The sequence below is a fragment of the Corvus cornix genome, chromosome 2, assembly GCF_000738735.6.
Source record: "Corvus cornix cornix isolate S_Up_H32 chromosome 2, ASM73873v5, whole genome shotgun sequence".
In the NCBI taxonomy this organism is placed as follows: domain Eukaryota; kingdom Metazoa; phylum Chordata; class Aves; order Passeriformes; family Corvidae; genus Corvus; species Corvus cornix.
Window position 1 is genome coordinate 93191192 of NC_046333.1, and position 24495 is coordinate 93215686.

General features: G+C 42.7%; 1 protein-coding gene across 1 annotated transcript in view; it reads right to left on the minus strand.

Annotated features, from left to right (window-relative positions):
- Positions 1-636: 636 nt before the first annotated feature.
- Positions 637-24495, minus strand: part of SCGN (secretagogin, EF-hand calcium binding protein) — a 29836-nt gene continuing 5977 nt past the window's right edge. Inside the window, exons 3-11 of the mRNA XM_039568870.1 lie at positions 20431-20523; positions 19773-19862; positions 18835-18891; positions 17755-17832; positions 7768-7823; positions 6258-6303; positions 6083-6142; positions 5096-5164; positions 637-3751 (exon numbers count right to left, since the gene is read on the minus strand). Coding sequence (XP_039424804.1) covers positions 3623-3751; positions 5096-5164; positions 6083-6142; positions 6258-6303; positions 7768-7823; positions 17755-17832; positions 18835-18891; positions 19773-19862; positions 20431-20523 — 678 coding nt within the window. The 3' untranslated portion in view covers positions 637-3622. The remainder of the gene's footprint in view (positions 3752-5095; positions 5165-6082; positions 6143-6257; positions 6304-7767; positions 7824-17754; positions 17833-18834; positions 18892-19772; positions 19863-20430; positions 20524-24495) is intronic.

The window sequence follows — 24495 nt, forward strand, 5'->3', positions numbered from 1 at the left end:
AACAATGGATGAATTTGAGTTTAAAAGCCCTATAAATGTTAATTTTACAAGGGTATCAGATCTGCACAGTCAACTGAAGCTGTCAGAGTCAGCTTCTCCTGAACGAAGGTGTCCTGGCAAGTCATCCAGATAAAAACTATGTCAAGTACCAAAAATGAGAAGGGCCAAGATGAGCAGAGAGCATGACAGGCGTGCAGGGCATGATACAACTCACAGTGAAAAGGGAAGCAAAGGAACAGCTTTGCTCGGAGGAAATTCACACATTGATTTCCAAATCCAGCAGTTTGCCAGTTAAACAAGCACAGGAAGAAAACTGACCATAAAAAGGCACATTTGGGAGCACCATGCAACTGTGCCTGTGGTTGCTAAATGTGCTTTGGAAATACACCTATGAAATACGATGAGTCAGTTAAAAGTTTATTCCAGAGGATTTGCATACTATGAAGAAACAGAAAACTGTGAATCCCTTAACCCCAGTTTTCTAAAGAAAAACATGAAAATACCAAGGGAAAACTATCTTTGCAAACATTTTTATTCACTTTCTGCTTTCAAATACTAGTTTTCAAATACCAAGATGCAGCCTCATAAAAAGTAATAGCCACAGAAATTGTTGCTGTTTTCATGTATCTGATGCAAAACAAGTAGTTTTGTGTAACACTTCAAATGTGAATTACTATCTTGTGTTTTGCACATAAGAGTACATAGAAGTACCCTTCAAATTTGCAAAATGGAAAACATCTATACTTTATCAGATGCATTGCCCAGCTTTATATATACAGGAACCTACAAGGTTGAAATTACTATAGCCTGAGACTGAAGGATCTTGTAGATGATTTATTATTGAAGTGAAAGTAACAATTAAAAAAAAAACCCAAAGAAAGCTCTACAAGGAACAGATCTTCTCTGCAAGAAGTCTCAAAATGCATTTCCTGCCTTAATGTTGACTTTCAGAGGCTACAAGTTTATACAACCATGTCTCACTAGTAATTGCCTTGCTGACCTTTGTCATGTGGGCTCAAATCCCATCGCACCTGACATTTTGTTTTGCTTAGAAGGGATCTGCAGCTCACTGAGGCTGCAGTCCCACTGGGACATGGCTCTCCCTTACAGTCCTTGCAAACAAGACAGCACATATGTCTGTTTTCCTGCTCTCTGGTTTCTGGCCACACAATAAAAAAAACACAAACCGTCATGGGAATGGAAAACTAAACTAACTAAAAAAAATCATAAAACCTCACTCTCTGAGTTCTATATACAACCTTTTAATCCATGACTCCAAATTAATTCTTGTTAATGTTTTGTAAAATGCTCTTTTAAACTCATTTACTGGAAGCTATGCACTCACTTATTAAAAGCTAGTAAAACTAGTTGTGTGAAGCCCCTGGCAAAATCAGTATTAAAAAAAAAAAAATCCCAGACTTGAACAAAAGAAGCAAAATACATTGTGACACTGACATCTCAAATTCATTACTACTCAGTGTCTGTTGAATAAAAAACTATTGGCTATAGAGGATGTGAAAAGCATAGGGTTTCAATAAAGAGGAGGTGTTGTATAATTCTTGAAATGAGAGCTGTGGTTGTATGAAGTCTTTAAAATCAGTTTTCTCTTTAGGTTAAGAGTTGCTGTATTTTTGGTAAGGCAGGACAGGATATGCTTGAATTTATACTTTAATAAATAAGAAGAAGTTCTACTGATATGAGTAGGATTAAACAGAGGGGAAACACAAAATAGACCTGCCATTACTGAGAAATACAAATAGCAAAAAGATCCTACATCTGTATGTGGAAATACATCAAATGGGATGGTACAGGAATAGCTCCCATGTCCAAAAGAATAAAAAATGTAGTTTAAGAAAATAATAATAACAATTAGAATGATATAAAGACTGAAGGAAGAGAGAGAAACAGAAGAATATACTTAAAGGCGTAATTCTTTATGCTGATCAGTCACATCCTGCATCCTATTTGAGGTGCAATAAAACAATAGCTGTTGTTGTATCCTGCTAAATTTGTTACAAGTTGTTCAAAGATGATGATAAAGCATGTCTGATAAACAACAGTGTGTGGGATTTCTTTGCTGGTGGTCCTGCACCCCCAACTCTTTCCTTAGAGGAGCTCAAGCATCCATGAGTAAAACTGCATCCCTGCTGGCTTGAGGAGCTGCTGCTAAGGTCTGATTCCTTGTTTATGGTTTTTCTGAACCATTGTAAAGCTCTGCTATTGTGGTTGTGATTTGTGTTGTTCCCAGAGTGATAAAAAGCAGTTTCAGAGTTTAAAGCCCTAGCTCCGTGCTGGGGTTAAACAAGCACTTAGCACTTGTTTGGTCTGTGAGATTATCATCAATGAAAACAGAAAATGAGCATAAGTTGAGTATGTTCTTAAGAGCTTTATGTAATCTGTATTTACATCTCTATTCATGTTGACTGAAGGCAATTTCTGATTATTTTTTATAAAACTGAGTATAATGGGAGTGTTTCATTGTGCTGCCTGGTGCAGAAAATATAACCAGAAAGACTCTAGTAGTGTCAAGTGTGGATCTGTCATATGTAGGAGATAAAAATTGTGAAATATGAGGATTTTTTGCCAACAACCCTTCCTCCACAATTTTCTCTTAGGAAATGAAAAAGGAATTATATGGGCATGATAGTTTAGGCATGACACTTTCTGAATTTTCAGTCAAAGCCTTTGGAATAGGGAAATATGTGGCACAAATGATGCTGTTGCCATTGGGCTCTGGGATTACACTCATGGCCCAGCAGTGATAGGAAGCTTTAAGTTCAATGAGGGTTACAAGAATCTACCACAGATTTTAAAACATCCCAAGCATTTGTATGAGCTTAGCTCTCATCAGGTTTCTGTCCTTCCAGTTTTCCAGTTTATTGAAACCTTGTGGGTTATTTCAGTTTGGGTCAGAAGAGAAGTGTCCTCCAGAAGTAATGTTACTCTGTGCCTTCATCTTGCAGGTGACATGTGTGAGGGTGACACACAAATCACACATGGTGTGTGTGGCTTCCCCATGGGAAGGATCTACCATGTTTCATTGCAGATTTAAACCCTACAACTGATAGACATCACAAAACCTCTTGCCATTTGATGCATCTTACATAAAAGGCTACTATGTACAGTCTGCCAGTCTGTGGCAGATGGCTTTCTGTACATAACACATAAACTTTGATGTCACTGAATTTCTGTAATTGCCATTTTATTTCTGCACAAATACACTGTCATCCATCCAATATTTTAAATGCACAAAGCACAATGTTCACCAAAGTAATGACTTTACACATATAAAGTGACCATCAGAAATACCTAGCAGCTGCACTCTGAGAGCACTGAGGGCATGTTTTGGAGGGCATGAGGGCAGAAGAACAGCAACCTCTTTTCTGAGGTTGCTGTTCTGCTGGTGGGTGGAGATGTTGCTAAGGGGACAAACAAGTGGCAGCAGCAAATGAACACCACAGAGGAGTTGGTGGAGCGAGGATGCCCCCGTGCAAATCCCGCTCTCCAGCCTGGCAGCACGGTACCTCAGCTCCCCACCGCTCCTACAGCAGCACAGACACACTTCTACGAGGAGCAGCAGGCAAATCCTTCAAGGGAAACACAACCACAAGCATTTTCCCAGCTATGGGTTAATTTTCAGCCCGAGACACAAAGCTAGTTCGGATTTCTGAATTTTCCCATCCTTGTTCACATCGCAGTGGTTGAGCAGGATCTGGCGGAACTTGTCCAGGTCCACCCCGCTAATGCTGGGCTGCATGCAAAGAGAAAAACAGTGCTGAGAGAGAAAATGGTTCTGGATTTCCCTAGCTTGTAAAGAAGCCCACCCTGCAGCAACTGGGAAATCCACCCAAGGAAGAGTGACCAAAAGGCTCCACATCAGCTCATATGTGGTGGGGAAGCAAACAAAAGATGGGGAATGGGTGCCCTGCAAAAGCAGAAGGGGCATGGCACTGTGAGTTGACTGTATAGAAATGCACCCTGACTTTTGTGCTCAGTCAAGACCATCAGTATCCGATCCATATAAAAGAAAACTTCAGAAAGTTGTGCAATGCAGATCCCTACTCTACCAGACCTGTGCCTTCACCTGGTTTCGTCTCTCAAATCTGCTGTGCAAGGACTAATGTGACATTTCTGTCAGCATACTCCTATTTTACAGACCAGTCAGCAATGTAAAAATACCTTCTGTGGATCAAGTTCATGTTGAAGACACATTTTACAAGCTACACAGTCTCTGTATGCTCCTAACACTGTACCGCCTGCTCTGCTTCCCACATTCTCAGGAGGGGATCAAATTCACATGCACAGCTTGTGGTGTCCAAGGGCAATGCTGATGAAGGCCCTTAGGCAAAGAACAACCTTCCCTCCTTTACACAGCACAAATCCAGCCTCCTACCTGTCCCCACACCCTTCCCTGCACACTACATGGCCGGAACACCCACATGCAGCCATCGGCACACAGCTGCCACTCTCTGCTCATTCCTGAATGGATGTGGCAGCACAGATATCCCTGTGCCAGATCACGTTGTGTGGAAATGCAGCAGCTCAGGCTTAGAGGAAGCAAAGAACAGATTCTGTTTTGGTCAAAAGCTCTGTCTTGGACTTCATCTGGAAACTCAAGATAATCCAATGAAGACAGACACTTCTCTCCATCAGAAGCTGAAGCAACACACCAGGTACAGTATTCTCAATTAGAGATACACCTCAAGTATTATTTTCAAGTGTAGGCCTGAGTACTAACGAACCATGAGGTCATTCTGGTGAGAACCACAACCACAGGGAAAAGAAAAGAAAGAAATTGTGATGACTCATCCATGACAACACATTTGTCATGCTGTAACATCTGCCTAATTCAAAGTACAAACTAGAATGGACCTTTTAAAAATAGAGGGAAGCTGCATGAATTTGTGAGGCAGAATTTCTGTGATATGGTGAAATGCTCTGCAGTATATATACTGAGGTGGTGACATTCCCTTCTGCTAAAGATCAAACTGAAATCTGACACTATGTTCTTACTAATCTCTCTGTGTATGTAGCATTCCAAAAGCACTGATCTTTAAGAAATACAGAATATTAGCAATCAGAGCCATGAAGATACCTTGACCAGTTCCATCATGTCTTTGACAAACCCATCCACTTCTGGGCCTTCAAGTGCTCCTGTTTTACTCTGAAAGAAGGAATAAACATCAAAACTCCACAGTGAGTCAAAACCACTACAATGTTTATTTACTGGTCAGTACCACCAAGCTCACCAAGCTTTATAGGATAAAGTTCACAGTATCATAAAACGGTTTGAATGGGAAGGGACATTAAAAATCATCCAGTTCCAACCATTCCACCATGGCCAGGAACACCTTCCACTAGTCCAGATTGCTCAAAGCCCCATCCAACCTGGCATTGAATACTTCTGGGGCTGGAAAATCCACAGTTTCTCTGGGCAAACCTGTTCCAGTGCTTCACTACCCTCACAGATGCAGGTCCTGAACTGCTAGAGACTGTGAGCACTAATGCCACCACCTCACAGTAAAGAATTTCTTCCTAATATCTAAGATCCCTTTGTTTTTCCCAAACCATCTCTTCCCACCAAATGGGAGCAATGTCTCCCACCACCATGAGGGAGTTGTGTGACTGTCAGAAGTGGCACTGAATTGTTGATGTTAAACAGCTATGTCTGTCCTGGGACAGACTCCCTAAATAACCATGGGTTCCGTATTGGAAGCGGGTTTATTTTTCAACTTGGTGGTGATGCAGGTCCTGAACTGCTAGAGACTGTGAGCACTAATGCCACCACCTCCTCTGCCTCCCTTGCATCTCCTGTAGGAAAACTGCTAATGCAGCAGCACTGGCCAGGGCGATGCAGAAAGCCAAAATGGGTCCTTGACACAAGACCTCTGAGCATTGCTCCCCTCTGTCCCTACTTCACCCCTCCCAGTCTGGCATCTGGGCTCATGGGCCATGGGCTTGGGAAGAGCTGCCACTCCTGAGTGACTCCAACAGCACCCAGCAGGAGGAAGAAGTCTCAGCCGCACATGCTAAATCTGTCATTTACAAACCACGAGGGAATGAACGGGCTCACGGAACTCACAACGTCATAGTGTGCAAAGATCTTCTCAAAATCTCTCCTCCTTTCTTCTGTGCTGCAAGCCTGCATACAGAGAGGACAAACAAATGAAAATTTAATGCAAAAATTTCAAGTTTGGGCCCAGGCCATCTTAGCTGAGAGAGACAGGCTCAATGTATCAATAATTAGTGTTACTTACATCCATTTTAAATTGTAGAAGGAAATTTTCCTGGAGCGCCAGAATCCTGAATGGAGAGATTTAAATTATGATCTTTTCACTTTATCACCTGCACACAAACTATTCTGAGCTCTCCTTGTTTGTAAAGCAAAGGGATGTTAGATTAAAGGCCTATAAAGGAGAAAATTGCCTGTGGGGTTATTTACAGAGAGCTGTTGTGGGAACACACTCCTTCCTCCCCTTCTGATGGGGCACAGAGGGTGCCCTTTGGATCACCACCGACATGCCTATTAGCACCAGTGCTTCTCCTGGAGCATTTCTGGTGGTCCTGCACAACAAAGGGTGTCAGCTTCCAAAGCAAGAGCTACCAGACAATCATCCCTCGTGACTGGATTGCTGTGCGGCATTAAAGAAAGAGTGATTTATGGCTTTCTCTTGGAGGGAGACTTGGTGGTTGTAAAACTAAAGGACAAAGTAATACTGGCCTGTGCACCAAGACTGGCAGAATTCCTCTCTTTTCATCTCCTAAAGCCTACCAAGCGCTGATAAACCCTTTTCTCTCTCCAACTGCTTTGCTAACGCTGAGGTTTTTAGAGCCCATGACACAGAGCATGCTGAGTTGTGTCTGCACATGGAGGGATTTGGAGAGTGAGAAATGTGCTCAGATTGGAGGAGAGCCTCAGATGGCCTGGCTCCTAATAGGGAACTGTATTTAAGAGAAAATTCTAACAGCACCCCCCTTTAGATATCTCCATCCTGCCTCTGATTCCTGCCATATATTTCATGGTCAAAGGGAACTGCTGTATGTGCTGCAGTTATTTGTGCTGGCATTTGTCGTGATACCAAGCAGAAACTAACAGTGGCAAACCAGCACCTCTCTCCCCTCATCCTTTAAACTGGTGTTTTAAGACTGTAGCTGCATATTTAAAGTCCTCTCCAATCAATGCACATAGTTTTACAGAGACAGGCATACACTCTATCAGTAGGCAATGAAAATCCTCCAAAAGCCTCTGAGGTATCAAGGACAGAAAAAAAACAGAGGCCCATGACTGAGTCCCCAGCTTCATTCAGAAGCATCTCACCTTGGCTCTCTAAATTCTTTCTTACTGCCACTGCCAAGCTCTTTTGTGGTGGTACTTTTATTAATCAAAATGCAGTAAAAATTCTTTGCAGCCCCTGCTGCACATACTGATGTAAAATAAATGCATGTCTGTGACCCTGTTGAAAGGATTTTCAGCCTTCTTTTGGAGAAACAGAGCCACTGGTTGCTCACACCTCCTGGGAAGTGTCTCAGAAGTAGCACTGATCATGCACATTGGTGTTGTACAGACAGATCCTGGCATTGGTCCTATCACTGGCTCTAGGTTCTCAGATTATTGCAATGGGGACCATGGGCTGGAGAGGTGGGATCAGAGCAGACTTAATTTGATAGGAGGTAGAATTCAACTGCATGTCCCTAGAGGGAGAACATCACCTTGCCTGGATCTACCACTGTGAGCTGAAACATCCCACCAACATTATTAAATCCTACCTTGCCAGGTCATTCAGGTCCAGCCGTCCATCTTTGTTTTTGTCAAAGATTTTCATCTATAAATCAAGAAGACAGAGATAAAACAGATGGGCCAGGAGGAGAACACACATGCAAAAAAAGCCAATATACATTTTGGTCTGCCCTGTGCGCTCCCCTCTGCCGGCTCAGGGTGCTTGCCCACACCCTGGGCACCGTGGCATCCTGTGCTAGCACCAAGTGCAAGGGTGGCACAAGGGAACAGCAAAACCCACCAGCTTTTTGGCAGCAACAACCCAAAGCAATCAAATACCAGCACTGCTCCCTTCCACCCTTACATGGGGATAAAGCAGGTCTGCAGCAAGCATCTTCAGAAACCAAATATTGACATTGCTTTGGCCCTTGAAAAAAAATGCCAAAAAGGGGGGAAACTTCCAAACACTTCCAGCTGGACTCCATCCTTACCTTTGACTCTTGCTGTGGCTACTGAGCAGCTGAGGTTAAAATGTCACCTTCTAATCAGCACTCAGGATTTTACACCAATAAAGCTGTGGGGCTTGCTTGGCTCAAGGCCTGCTGTTAGAACACACTAAGTCTAGGAAGAAGGTTCAGGCTGCCAACATCAAGAGGTTAATCTGTGTGAATTCAAAACTTACCTTTTTCTTTTCCTGAATAGCATCATTTTAATGAACCATCACCAAAAAATATTAATTTATTTGTTGTATTTGGTTCCGTATTTCTCTTCAAGGCACAAAAAAGGGTCTGTTACAAGGAAAGGGGTGGGGGGGATGTTTAATGAGTTGCAAACCTGAATAACTCATGGCTCAAAGTTCTAGAAAGTAGTGCTTATGCAGAGTAATCGGTTCACTACGGATCTTTTGTGTATTGCACAGCCGCTGGAGAAGGCCTGGACCAGTCCCTGTCTGACAAAGCTCAGAGGGACAGGAGTATACCCTATGACATAGCCTGAAGGTGTGGGAGCCAGCAGCATGTCCTGAGCACTTCCCAGCAGTGGAGCCAGGGCAGAGCCTAACACTTGTGTGAGAAAAGGCAGCATCTGGAGAGCTGCCATTTCTCAGGGAGACTTCGCCTGTTTTGTCAGTGCTGCCTCTTCCCTGCCCCTTGCTCAAGGGCAGCAAGCCCTTTATTGTACTACGTTTAGCTTGAGATTCTGCAACAGACTGTATACCATTAATTATTCTGAGTATTTTACACTACTGAGGTTTGGGTGGATTTTTTGAAGAGGCATTTGGTATGGGCTCACTTTTCCTCCCACTGAAAGACAGTATAAAAGTCCTATGAATGGTTGAAGGCCCATATTGAGATAATTGGAAAAATGACATCATGAGAGCTATGTGGGTGTTCAGTGGCACAAGGAAAGATATTTTCTCATTTAACTGGCCTCTGCCAAACATGTGCTCTGTGCAGAGCCACTAAATGACAGAGGAAAGACTTCTGAACTTTGCTTTGCCCCAGAGCTGGAGAAATGAATAAAGCTTCCAAGCCATCCTGAGGATTTCCCTCTGGTTGCATCAGTCCAAGTTGTCCCTTTCCAGCTGATCTAACTTCTTGCATGCTGCTTCCTGCCCTATTAGCTCTTCGAAAGCAATATGGCACTTTCCTCTGGTCTCTGCTGGAGCAGCAATGGGACAAGGCTGGAGGAAGGGATGGGAGCAAAAGTTGCCTTTGCTGGTGCCACCGAGGGGAGAAATGTCTTTGCAGTGACAGCCTCCCACTGCCATCAGAGAGATAAACCTGAGCCTTCAGTTCTTGGCTGATAAATGAGTTATTCTGCAGGTCATAGAAAATGATTAATGTTCTTTCTAGAAGTAAATAATCCCAAATAAGATTTCAAAAACCTCTCTACAAATAAAACATGAATACCTAACCTGGTTTTGTCTGTTGTTTGAGGAGAGAGAGAAGTATCCCTACTACTTCACTCGTGCACACTCTCCATCACAGGTGATTTTGCAACATGCAGCTTACATCGCTGCTCTAAAATATGCTGCCCAAAGGAAGCTTATGGAGACAACCCCTATTTAGATGGCCAGAGAAAGTACCAGCATGTGGGTGGTGGGAATACCAGAGTACTTGGGCTCTACAATAACTTCAGTCCTTTTGAAAATGTCACTCCAAATCCCTTGGTTTCGGCCACCAAGGAGTGTTAGTTACCCACATGGTCTGTAGGAACTCACCACAAAGCAGTACAGTATCCTTACCAAAACACACTAAAACTTACTGCCTTTAGCAGCCTTTGTACTTCACTTGGATTCTCCTACATGTTTCTGAGCTCCTGAAAGTGTATTTTATTTTCTCCCATTTCTGGTGCATCTCAGAATTACTCTTTTGAGACTAAAATTTGCTGCTTCAGCCTAGACTTCAAATTCAGATGTTTTTCCCTCTGTGATGCCTCAGAAAGGCAAACACAGAGCTTTTGGGAGAAGTTCAACTCCGTGATCACCATGCCCTGATCTCTATACAAGCACACTGATAAACACCATGGTGGCAGCTAATGGGACCAAGACAGACTGATGGTTTCTTGTCCAAGAGCCAGACTTGGGGCACAATTTTCATTTCACATAGGCTTGTCTGAGAAAAGTCTCAAGTTTCTTTTCCAGTGAAACATCTCCAGCCTCATGCCCTTTTCCAGGGAATAAATACATAAGCATCCCAGCACGGCTGTCCTTGCCTTGGGACTGCACGTGTCCCGCCTGCCCTGCGTCTGCTCTACTTTGTAGGTGCAGCATATTTTTTCATGGTTTCAGAAGTTACAAATAGCCAGAAGGCTGAAGGGTTCTGTGCATCCTTAATGAAACAGACTAGATTAGAGATGGTGGTTCAGATGTGAAAGGCTTTCTGCTTCATTATCAATTTTGTGAGTATATGGTTTTCAACCCTACCCATTTCTGAATCCTTTACAATATTCCTGCAGCAGTGCAGACCCCATTAAAACATATTTAATAGAGAGATAATAAACTTCTTAGTGGATTGCTTAGTGAAAGGAAACATCCTTCTCTTGCACCCTGTCTTTGAGCTTGATATTCAATTTTCAGCATTTCTACTTACAGCTAACCAACTCCCTTCCCTGACCTGCTTCACTCAGCTCTGCAAGAGATAACCTTTGTGCTTTCTATTTGTTTGATCTTTTTCTGCCACAGCTACCCTGAATACAATTTTCAAACATATGCAATATTTTGGTTGTCCATACCAGTCAACAGAAGGAAAATAAAAGTCTGGCTGGAAGAGCTAGGCCAAGCTAATTCTTGCCAATGACTAACACATGAAAGATGGAAAACACATAGGGAAGAAGGGCTAGTGTTCACTGAATTAGTTCAGGTACCACAGCTAATAAGATAGACCTAATCCTGTTATCTGGACAAGTGGAGTGCATGCATACCCACTACATGGCTGCATTACTCGGGGAACAGCCTGGGGAAATGTTTTTTAATTAAACTTTCAAGTTTCAAGCATGTGAGTGTTTGATCTGATCTGCTAATTGTGCGCATGAGTACACAAAGAATGACAGAGGGTACCAACGCCATGTGACAAAGCACACATCATGGGAGAAGAAGATAATTGAAATGGTTATGAGATTGTTTCTAATTTAAACTTTTGCCTTCACACACCATCTTGAGATGTTATATTTGATGGATTTTCAGTTTACACTCTCGAAAGGTATCTTTACGCTGCCAGGCTGATATGAAACATCTCAATGTGGTTAAGGACAAGGTCTGGCATGTTTAAATAGCACTCAGTTTTACTAAAAGCTTTGTTTCATCTAGCAGTACGCTTTATAAAATGACGCATTTCCTTTACTGTCAAGCTACCCCATATTTTAAAGTGTTTGCACAAATTAATTCACTGACATTTTAATGGTAGTGCACGAAGGGCACACCCTCTGTTTGTTTGAATGTACTCTGAGGCACTCTGAGGCAGACAGAGAATATGTAACAGCTTGGTTTGCAAATGAAAGTTGTTACCTCTCTGTTTTTTTAAAGTACAAAATCAAAACTGCCATCGGCTTTTAATTCAGTAAAGGAAATATCTCTGCTTTCCCAGTCCAGTGTTATAAAGGCCCCTGAAACACAATATGACAAACACACATTCATTGAAGAGCAATATAAGACTATAAATCTGAATTATTTTCCATGACAGAGATAAGGAAAGAAGTAAACAACCAAAATAAATAGATCTGTGATAAACAGATTCACTAAAACCTGCTTTTACATCTCTGGTTCTCTTTCTTCATGTGTAATAAAGTGGGACACTGAGAGAACCAGTTTTACTTGACCTCCTACTCCCACAAATGTATTTTAATATATATATTGTGGGCACATATGCCCAACAGCTGAAACAAAAGTTGGCCAGGGAGTACAGAGGTTACTGAGACTGTATAAAGACAGGCATCAGCCCAAATTGCAGGATTGCCTGTGTCCTCTTTCTTTAGGGAAGGACAGGGTCACAAAAGCATTTGCAGAGTGGCTGGAGGGCCCTGTGACCAGCAAGTTATCCTCAGGACAAAAGCTCAGTGCCCTGCTGTCCCAGGTTACAGTGTAAGATGTAACCCAAAGTATGTATTCTATTATCATCTTCACAAGCTGTTAGAGCAGGTGGGGCAGGGTTCGTTATCTCCTACTATGACTCATCCCTGATAATTCCCTCCATGGAGTTATCTCTGTTTAACGGGCCATCAAGAACCCACAGCGTGACTCATAAAATTACATCAACCCATTGTGAGATGCTCTGCCCAGGGGGAGGAACCAAGCATTCCCAACTGGACATAATCCGGTGTTTGGAACAGCACAAGCAGCCCTTACCTGCTGGATTCTTAGAGGACAAGAGCTGCCACTGGACCCTCAGGTGAAGACCAGACCCCTCTACAGGATCACCGCTTCAACAGAGCCACTTCATCTGGTCTGCTACCACCACCCTGACTAACAGGGTGTCAGGTTGTATCCTGACTCTGTCAGTGTTCTTGTACTATTGCATTTATTTTAATTTTCCTATTAAATTATAATTCTGACTTGCGAACTCCCACTGGTTTGTTTTCAAACTAGCACACCTGCCCAGCCAGATTGCCTGTGTCACATAGGCAAGTCCTTTAGCACAGGATTTCTAAGAGTGTTTTGATTCCCAAGAGACCTATGCATTATCTATTGGGGTTTTATAAATCCTGCAGGCTCCTGAGTTCTGTTGGTTTTGATCTTCAGAAATGAAGTTTGAGTTTAAATGGGATTTTCTGCTTCCCTTGGCTTATGCCACAGCAAGTGTGGTGCAAAACTGGAGGTGACAGCACCACTGACATTAAATTGAGAAGGGACAGAGGAGGCAGATTTGTGTTCATCAGCTGTGTGGGTCCTCTCAGCATCCTTAGAGAGTTGCTGGGGAGGGAGGCCAGCATGGACCACTACCAGGAGGAGAAAGGATGAGCAAAAACTGCTCTTTAGGAACCAGTCTTGTAGGTCACACTCCACTCTACTGTATTTCTAGAGCTTTGGGAAGTTTGCTCAGTGTGTTCACAAACATAACAAACTCAGTTTAGGCCTTTTTTCAATACAGTAAATGTGTCTATTATTACACCATTTCTTTGGTGGTCATAAGAGACTTTGTTAACAAAGATATGCTAGCTTGACTAGTAAGGTTAAGGGTCTAAATCACCTGAATTTTCTGTGCTCTGGCTTTTATTTACCTGCATAAGTACATTAGCATTAGCACTGAGCACAAATAGACTTTCACAGCCATGGAACTGACCACACTGAGACTCTGGCATCATCCTTGCAAAGGATCCCCTCAATGTGCAATAAAAGTAGTCCTCAATGCATACTTGTGGACATAGACCATTCTCAGGGAGAAGCCAACCTCTTTCCCTTTGCTTTGAAAAGGTGAGGAGCCCTCAGCTGCAGGCTTGTGTGCTCAGGGCACATAGCTCAGTGCCCAGGAGAATCTCTGCAAGTAAGCCCAGCAAAAACCTGGTGTCATTACAGCTGGGGAAAATACCTATTCTGACTTCTCTGGGGTTCATCCTCAGTCATCACCATCTACAAGCTTTCAAATGGTGTAGTTCATGACCAAGACTTGTTGAGTGATTAGTCACTGCACTTACATTATTGCCTCTCTAAAATATTAACCCATTGTGGGCAAAGATGGCATGCTGGCTGAGCAAGAACTATCCTTTACATTTTACTGAAATACAATAATGCAATAATACAATGATGATCAAAAGAGTTTTTTTATGCTCCATCTGACATTATCAACAGAAGACAATGCAAAAAGTGAATGTCAGTGTTGCATGTGTGACTGTTTCAGCAGAATATGTAACTTAAATTGCTGAAGTTTGACTCAGAAATGAGCTTGCCCTGCATGGTGCTTGTAGACATTGGGATTACAAACTAGAAGTAATATGCTGCTATCTGGGAAGCTGTGGATTATCAGAAACCATATCTTAAATCTAGTTCATATCCTGGCATTTACAATATTCTATTTAAGTACACAGCTGTGTGCATGCACAGGTAGGGAATCTGTCACTCATAAAAAAATGCTGTCAAATGCATATGTGAGATGGGTATTTCTGAGCTGAAATTTCACCAGGACCCAGAAACCTACTAAAAGCTTGACTTGAGGGGCTGCGGGGAGGTGGGGAGGGATTGGAAAAAGTTGTTCTACTGTCATCATCCACAGTGTTCTCATCATGAAGCATCAAGGGGGCTGGTCTTAATTTCTCCAACTTGTGTTAATTCAGGAAGGCAAAAAATTCTCACCATGCTATTTAAACCCTCCATCCATCTTCAGCTATGATCACTCTGTCTCCCAAAGCACACACTGCAGGCCCCCTGGGGCCTCTTCTCAGGAGGCTCAGAGCAATACCAGGCTTCACTTCAACCTCCAAGAGCTTGCTCCTTGCCAACAGCTCTTGATCGGGAACAGCTCTTCCCATGGGAAGGCAACAAACCTACAAGTTGTTTTCAAAGACTCAGAACTGAAAGTGGGAGCATGTAAATAATTATTAATACACACTTAATGACTATTAATGTATTAATGACAAACATGTACCTATGTACTATGTAGGCATGGAGGAAAAACCAAAAACAGTGCCTACAAAGGGGCTTCCTCAGCACAGCATTGTCACTTCAATTCCCCCATGAAGAGCCTTGAGAACTCAAATGTTCTTTTGTGATTTTCCCCAGTGGCTTTAGTGCTTTTTAAGATTTGATTTAGCAGACTCACAGAGCTTGTGCAATGCCGATGTGTTCACTACCTGTTTTCTTTACACGAGTTCATCACCTGTTCATCAAATCCCTGATCTCTATCAGTGTTCTCTGACGAAAGGATGTCAAGGTCACAAGGAAACAGAATAGTCTCTTAAGAAGCGGCTGCTAAGCAACCTGATAAAGTGATGTTCCTTTCCAGAGCTGACCAGTCTCTTCCAAAATAAATACTTTCTCCTTCTTCTGAACCTTTTTTTTCTTTTTTTTTTTAATGCAGTATAAGATCATTCATAGCAGCACAAGGGGCAAGAATTTAGCATGCCCTTATTGGTTGATATGATATCTGCTCACACTGCTCACAAACTGCAAATACCCAGCACAAAACCATAAACTGCTGCCTTTTATTTTTTTTCCTCAAGCCTGGGCTAGCTTCTTTAAAATGATAGTTTCTGCCTTTTCCCCTTTATCTCCAGAAGGCCCTAAGGTCCACTCAGGGTATCAGTAGCTGCTTAAGATGTGTGCAGCCAGCTGTGTATGTACAGAAAAAAGGGCAGAGATCTGTATATTCCTGTGGAGACAGATGGGTTTACAGCTCCTTGGGACACAGCTTATTTCAACTGAATAATAATTATATTGGCCCTTGAAAGCCCTGAGCTGGATAGATGGGCCACCCTGAGAGACCCTGTAGCTCTGTGCAGCAGAAACAGGTCCCGGTCCCAAGGACTTTGTGCTCTAAAAAGATAAAAGGGTGGGAGCAAAGCAATAGGGGAGAGAAATACAAGTATGTCCAACCTGCAGTAAAGGAATTGCTGCTGCTGGTTGCTAAAGATAAAACAGAAAGTCTGTTGTCAGGAAAAAAATGGATGGACCACTGACCCCTTTATTCTAAACAGTGGTGATGGTGGCAGAGTCCAGTGGCAGTGGGACTCTGCACTCCAGCAGCTCCTCACTCCATGTGGGAAGGAGAGAGAGAAAGCATAAGGCTGCCATTGCCCTGGGCCTTGACATCAAACCTGTGCTCCTTGAGTGACTTCTTCCTCTTCAATCCAGCCCTGCAAATGCAAGGCTGAATCTTTCTTCCCTCCTTGGAATTTTGCCTTCTTACTTCAGATAAGTTCATATGCAATCATTTGTGCAGTGTATCTGATGCTATAGGATACTGCCCATGTGGATAATTTGCTGTTACATACAGAATTCATATCCTCTATTTTATTCCAGGATATCACAGGATAAGATTATGCCTGTGGCAATTTCACACCCTGCCTTAGAGCTTTTGGGATCAGGTGTGTTTATAAACATCCTTGATCTTCAGCTTAGAGAAAAGAATAGCAAGGAAAAAATAATCATCTGCCATATCCTCATTTTCTAATAACCATTAACATCCCTGATTCTTTTGGCATTGCAGCTTGGCAAACCTTTGTCCTCAGGAGCCAGATTTGCATTTCAGATCATAGATTTCCCTAGATATACAAAGCATCCCTTTTCCCAGATCAAATCTTATCTTCTAACATAGAGATTAAACTGCCTCTCTGGAGATACAAAGCCATTCTACAAGAAATCATGGGAATAGAAACCAGACCTCCTGGCTCTCAGCCCTGGGCTGCATTGATACCTAGCTGCATTGGGGTAGTGGAATCACAGATATTTCTTGGGAAATTAAGGGGAAAGGAAAGGAGTTGGAGGAAATGAACCACTGTCTACAAGCTTCAGATCACCTATTCCCCAGCACCTGATCAGAGATTAAGCACCAGGGATGGAAACCTTAACAGAGAAGAATGAAAGATATTTGCTACCAGCAAATGCTACCAGAAAGATTTTTGTCCTAGCCATAACTTCTGGACTTTTATTGTTTTCAAGCTCTACCAGTTGGAAAATAATTTCTGCAGCTGGCATTCCTCTCTCTTCACCATCTTATAAATATGAAAAACAAAATATACACTCTTCTGAAACAGTACAGTTTCTTGCATTGGGTCACATTTCTAGGCACAGACACATCATGTATCCATAACATGGTATTGCAAAATATGTGGGCAGCTCCTTGCTTGCTTGCACACCAAGCTAGTTTTTAGGTACAAACACAGATTTTGTGCCAAGAAACAAGGCAGTCCCATCTGAAAACCGTTTAGAAAATTGCGGTGGTAGATGTGTGCTAGTGGAATCCAAATTATACCCTTGAGAATGACATCAGAAATGAGATTTTTTTTTCCTTATTTTCTTGTTTTTAGCTGTTTAGATAGAATAAGTTGCTCTGAAATCCAGGTGACTGATGCTAAACCCACATCAAATATTATGTTGTTGATTGCAATATAAAAGCTATATTGTCATAAGCCAGGCAGAGAACTGAAACTTTCAACCTCCCAGTCTTTCAGGGAAGCAGCAGGGAGTCAGTAAGGCTTTCTGGGTTTGCCGAGCAGAAAAGCCAGATACCTGCATGTCTTGGGAGCAAAAGGATTTGCTAGGAGGGAGAGATGGAGGAAGGAAGTGAATGAGCTGGAGATCTGGCTGAGGCTGAGCATATCCTGAAGAAGGATGCACCTCACCTGCATTTAAAGAGGTTTAGAGCTCAGCTTGCTTTGGTGTAAAGTTGAGCTTCTTTCTTATAGGAAACAGTTCAACTCTAAGCAAAAATATGCCTTCACAGCTGATGTCCAGTGCAAAGAACTGCTAGCAGCAGTGTGTGCTAAATCCCCCGAGGGATCTCTGACATACCTTTTGAGAGGGCTCTTATGGCCCTACAGACATTGACCCTAAAGGAGATTTTAGGCTGTACTCTGATCTACGCAACATTAATTCTATCTTTTCTTACCATAGTATCAGTATATTCTTCCAGCTTTACTTCAGCAACGATCTTGTTATGCTGCAAAAAGAGATCTCGCAGGAAATCCTGTAGCAAGAAAAGAGAGAAATTTTACTCTCTAGAGTAAATTCAAGAAATAACAGCAGGAAATTCAATTCGAATTCAGCAGGGTTACACAAATCTAGATTCACATTCCTGGTCAGTACTAGTGTCTTCAGTTTGACCAAGTTAAATTTTTTTAATCTGAAACATGTTTTTTCCATGGACTGCTTCCCCCTGCCTTGTCCCATGGCCCCAATTGTCTTGGTGGCACTCAGTGAGACCCACAAGCACTGCCTCACCTTGGGTTTGCACGTGTGCCTCTCCTAGCTAAACAGAGCCAAACCCATTGTGTTTTATTAATGGGATTTCTTCACAAACTCCAGTGAGTCCTAATAAACTCATTTAATAAGCAAAAGATAACATAAGTCCTGCAATACTTGCTAGTTGAGCTTAAATCAAAATATTTGCCATTCAGCAAAACCCTTAAGCATCCTCTTACATTTTTGCTGGGACATAGGCTGAAGCTACACACTGAGACATGGTGTGAAGCCCAGGGATGGACTTTCTGTGCTTGCTGGCTCAAAGTATTTGAGTTATGGTTTCTGAACAGGCTCTTGCCTCAATAGCCTGAGCTTTAATGAGAAATCAGTGTTCAGAAAATCTGCAGGTTCAGGAAGAGTTTCTGAAGAAATTCCATTAATAAAACACAATGGGTTTGGCTCTGTTTAGCTAGGAGAGGCACACGTGCAAACCCAAGGTGAGGCAGTGCTTGTGGGTCTCACTGAGTGCCACCAAGACAATTGGGGCCATGGGACAAGGCAGGGGGAAGCAGTCCATGGAGGGCAACAGCAAACCATCCTCCCTCCTGCAGGGCCCCTGAGACCATGCCAGAAGGCATGAGTCCTTAAACTCACTATGAGCAACCCAGAAATGCTGTTTGTCAACCACACAAAAAGGCAGCAAATTGGTAAAGGAAGGATGGAAGGGCTCCCATTGACATCAGTGAGCTGTAGGTCAAGCCCAGAGAGATTTGTTAGAATAACTTACTTTGAGTTCACCAGCTGAAATAAATCCACTGCTGTCAGCATCGTAACTGCGCCAGATCTGAACGGGGACAGATTGATGTGAGCACATAAATATTGCAGTTACTCATCTGCTCAGTGATAGATGGTAAAGATCCAAAGCAGAACTTCCATAATGAGCAAGTTGTTGCATTATCCAACATTTAATTAATTGTAGATGAAATAAAATAAACTTTTCACACAATAGCTCTTACTCACACTTGGATGCTGTACATGCTACATGCTGCTATCACATGTTTAATGCAGACACACTGTCTATAAAAGGAAGACAATACTAAGAAACTGCTTTGCATTTCTTACCTAATTTGTACATGCAGCTTCTTTTACTCCCCTGAGTCAAGGCCATACACAACTGGCCATTGATCTGCAGAAGCCCCCAGCTTGTATGTGAAATAAAAGTAACTGCATGCGGTCTTGGAAAAATTGAAATTCCATGTTGGGACACTTAGGGGCAGAGATCAGAGGAAGACTGGGCAAAGTTATACGGTCTTGTTGACCCAACTTATGGAGGTTTCCTCTCCATGCCCTGACAGTCTAATGTTTCAGGATAAAATGGTACTTAAAATGTGCCTGGTCTGCCCTCTTGGTTTATGCTGTAATGCAGCTGTGGAGCTGCAGGGGTGAATTGATGAGTGGGGAGGTTTTGTCTGTGGTGGCGTGACTGATAGGTGGCTGAGAGTGTTTATGAAATGTAATGAGCTCTCTGGGTACCCTTGGTCCAGCCCTAGGTACCAAACCTCTGTGTAAATAATGTAAAACCTTCTCTACTTGAACAGGTCGGAATGTGTTTTGCTTTCACAATACCCATCTATTTCCCAAGCTATGTTCTCCAGAGGGCAGAGGGATTGGTGTTGAAGAAGCTGGTGGTGTGCAAGGGGGAGGAGGCAATGTGCAGATACAGACCCGCATGAATTCCACGCTGTTGTCCAAGGGAGTTTCCCGTCGGAAAAGCAGTAGGAAGTTCTCGTCATCCGGCAAGATCATATTTGCAAGCTGGATAAAAAACATTTTAAAAAACCCCCACAACAAAAACCAGACACACACCATGAAAGTAAAGAACAGAAAAAACTTGGGTGGCTACTGACCCAGTATGTGAAATGTAAGTTTGGCTTGTCTCTCCCTTGGAAATAAATTCCGGACCAAAGGATCTGGCTAATGTAATACTCCATGAGTCACCTCCTCCACACCCAGGCTCTATCTTCCAGATCTCCCACGTCTGCTACAGGTCTTAATCATAGAATGGTTTGGGTTGGAAAGGACCTTTAAAAGTCATCCAGTCCAACCCCCTGCAATGGGCAGGCACACCTTCAACTAGATCAGGTTATTCAGAGCCCTGCCCAACCTGATCTTTGATGTTTCTAGGGATGAGGCATCAACCCTTCTGGGCAACCCCTTCCAGTCCTTCACCACCCTCATTAAAAAAAAGTCTTCCCTAACCTACTCTTAATCTACCCTCTTTCAGATTACCCCTTTTCCTATTCCTACAGACCCTATAAAAAGTCTGTTCTCGTTTTCCATCCTTCTATAAAAGAAATCCTGGGCTGGGGTTGGGCAGAGATACCTCCTGGATTTGCAAGCGTCCATCTGTGGTGACATCGTAGACAGTCATGAATTGCTCCTTCATCCTCTGAACTTCTTCTTCTGTGATGGTGCTCTACCATGGGGAAAACAACAAGTGCATGAAAATTGCTGAGGGCATGAGAAGACTCTCCTGGAGGAAATCTCTCCTCATGCACAGATAATCACCAGGATCATTACCCCCCCTTACAGTTGGGGGTAATGCCCATGGACACACCATTGTGGATGAATTTTTGGAAATAAGTCCTATGCATGTCTTTGTAGCTACTAAGCTTTCAGTTGGAAGACCAGTGTTTGGAAACCCCAAAATATTTCAGTGACACCTGCTTCTTTAGCCAACTGTTCCCATTATATCACCGGGGTTTGGTTTTGCTCAAGTGTGTGTTACAGCAGTTTCCATCCTGCTTGTTTTCAGCTTGTGCTTTTCAGGAAGATATCCTTATCCTTGAATGACATCTCTGCAGTTCATTAGATCAGCCTTGAAAGGTGTCAGTGGAGCTAGATTGTTGCTTACTATTGCCTGTCAGCTGATTTAAGATCTGGCACCAAGCCCTGTCAGTGTTCCTGGGTTAATAGCATAGAATTTCAAGCAATTGACATTCCCTTTGTATGTGCTCAACCCCGTAATCGATTTATACATAGTGAGGAGTTCTCTGGACTTGTCACGTTACGTGTTTTGACAGGCATCGCTGTGACAGGTGAAATACAATGCTTAGGTTCATCAGGCATGGTTTCTTTAGCAGCAGCCATGAGGGTACCCACTCTGACTGGACCACACAAAATATGATTTCCTTACCCTGTGAAAAGGCCTCTGGTCATATGAGCTTTGTAGCTGGGCTGGGAAGCTCACCTAGTTAATCTTTCCCAAGCAATTAAGTCCTACGTTACCCTCAGCACCCACACTGAGCAGGTCCTGGCTTCTTTCCCAGTTGTGTGGGAGGGGGCCCTCTCTGGGAGGGGAAGGAAGGAAGGAAGGGAGAAGGATAACCCACACTGGCTTGTGGCATACCTTTGTAGAAATTTTCACAAGACAATAAATTAACTTCTTCCCAACCCCTGAATAAAAGTCCTTCAAAGTTTTTGTCTTCTCTACAACCACATGGATTTAGGACTGCAGCTATTCCTTCCTGAGTCTTCTAACACAGCTTCTCATTTCCAGCTGCTGTTGAAGCTCCATTAGGTTGTACACTCCCTTCTTTATTACTATGACACAAGACCATGAGTGACTTTCCCAAATTTACTCAGTGCACTGCTCCATGCAGTGCAGCCCTTGGAGTGCATCCTTGCTGTGTAACACCAAGGGCTGGCAGCTCCTAGTTTGGGGATGAAACACCCAGCAGTGATCCCACAGGGATGCACCCAAGATGGCCAGCCCCAGGAGGAGGGGCTGAGCGGATCCCAGGGCATGGCTGCAGGATCTTGCTTTCCCATGGTGGCGTCCAGAAAGTCCTGTGGGCTCGGGTGTTGAGGGCACAGCACATCACTGACCACAGGCCTTGGTTTTCTTTCCCCTTGGCATTATAACTCATCCTCATGCTGTTTAAATTGCCTTCTGGCAGCACCTTGACTCTTTGAGACACCTCCTGGGATTTAGGCAAGCCTATCAGTTGCCAACTTCAATAGGCTTGCAAAGTACTCTGAAATGATCCTCCTCTGTGCCCAGTAGGAAGAGTTATTTCCAAAATGATAATCACAGCTGATATTTGAAAAGTGTGCTGTGCATTTCAAACTAGTCACTTGCTAAAACGCTTTCTGCTCAACTTGGTGTCAGCTATCAGCTACCACTTCATTGAGCTCTCTGTGGCAGGGACACTGTTATCTGCATAAAAATAGGACACCCTCCTTCTTTTTATAAACTGATTTAAACTATGGGATACGTCAAGTAAATGCCTGGAATACTTACAATATTTACACAGCTCCAAAATCTTTTAGTCCAAGGGATTTTTCAATTTGGACAATCTTTCTCTCTTCATAAATATTCTACTTATGAAACAAAACTGGTAATAGCTCCACCAAAAGCGAGCCTTTACTCACAAAGAAGAAAAGATACTGCACAAAACAGGCTTTCCGAAGATGCATGTTCAAGACAAAATTATTTGTATATTACAATTTTTTACACTAAAAATTATACACCTTGTGTATAATAACCACTAGGTTTCAAAGGGGGCTTTGAAAAAAAACCATAGTCCATCCCAGAACACTGAAAAAATAAATAGATCCAATAAGACATATTCCAAGCAGAAACTAAGGTTGGGAGACCTGGTTTTCAAGACTGACCTACTGGTGGTGCAAACAAATAGCTTGCTCTAATTGCCCTTCTATTCCACAGACATTTAAAAGGCTGGAAAAACCCCATAATCTATATGATCTGTTCCCCTTATCCAAGCAAGAACATGATCTGAAGACTCACTTCACCCCACCAGCAAAGATGCTGGTGCACAAAAAGTTGGGAGGGGACACAGCCAGGACAGCTGACCCCAGCTGGCCCAAAAGATACGCCACACCATGTAGAATGGTGCTCAGCATACAGAGCTGGGGGAAGAAGGAGGAAAGGAAGATATTTGGAGTGTGGTGTTTGTCCTCCCAAGTCAGCATGATGGAGCCCTGCTTTCCTGGAGATGGCTGAACACGTGCCTGCCCATGGGAAGTGGTGTATGAATTCTTTGTTTTGCCTTTGCTTGTGCCTGTGGGTTTTGCTTTACCTATTAAAATGTCTTTATCTCAACCCATGAGTTTTCTCACTTTACTCTTCTGATTCCCTCTCCCATTTCACTGGGGAGTGAGTGAGTGAGTGAGTGGCTGTGGAGGGTTGAGCTGTCTCTTGGGTTAAACCTGATGTAACAAATAGCAGCATACAAAAATGTGCCTCTTGACTCATAAGATGGGACAGGGGGAAACGGCTTTGCAGCAAGTAAACGTCTGCAGCTGAGCACTTCATTCTTTATCAGAGAATGCTGTCTTGATTGTGCTGCCTGTCTCAAGAAACAGATCTTTAACCAGTTTCAAAGGTTTGCAATGCTTTCCCTTTTGTGAGGGTTTAAGTGAGTGCTGTTGCATCCTTTCCAGTCACTGTCTGCACAGAGAAGCCTTTCTCATAATTCCTTGCTTTCCCTGGTGCATGCACCTCCCTGAGTTTGTGGATGCTGTGTGGTTTCCAAGGGCTGCTGCATGTTCTCACTGTACAGCCAGAAAAGAAATCTTTACTACTTACCATGAGGAGAAGGCCATGTCATTTTTATTCTCATAAAAGCACACAGTTTAAAATAACGCCATGACTTTGTTCACATATTTTTCAGGGCTAACAAGTAAATTTGAATGATGCTCTTCCACAGAGTTTTACAGAGAAAAGCTTCTGTGCTTCAAGTTGCCATAACAAATTAATTTTCTGCTTTCTCCTTTCCATGTCCAGTCTCCATCTTCCCTTTTGTGAAAACCCTTTAGAAGTATTTAGCATCACAAAGGTAATCTGTTTTTTAATAGGGTTTGTAATCACAGAAAGGGCACGATCACATATTTTTAAAATTTCTACAGCACTTAATTTCCTTGTCATGGCTGGTTATGATTGTTTGGAAACCTGGATGTAATCTGTTTTCTTTGTTAATCCATTCCTTTCTTATTGTTGCACTCTTTGCCTCATGCTGACTAATTAAGCATTTGCTCCTTAAGGGATTCATGTGCTTGGCAGAAGTTTGCCTTGATGAAAACAAACGATGAGTCACTTGGTTTGGGGGGCAAAAAGTGAATCTATGGAGCACTGCGGAGCCTTTCCTACTTAATGAAATTGGATCTCTCATTTAATTCCTGCTGGTCAAGACAATTCTGTAATAAATTGATTTATTTTTCCTTCTTGACATGATTTTAGAAGCAAGCCACTATATTGATTAGGGTATAAAAAAAGGTGAAACTACATTTAAGTGACTATTATACACTGTTTCTTGAAAAAAACTCAGAGAATTTTCTGAAAATGCTGGCTCGAGTACATATGTCTTCTAGTGTTTCAGCCAAATATGATAGAAAGGCCAAGGGTCCCACAGATATCGAGTTCCTA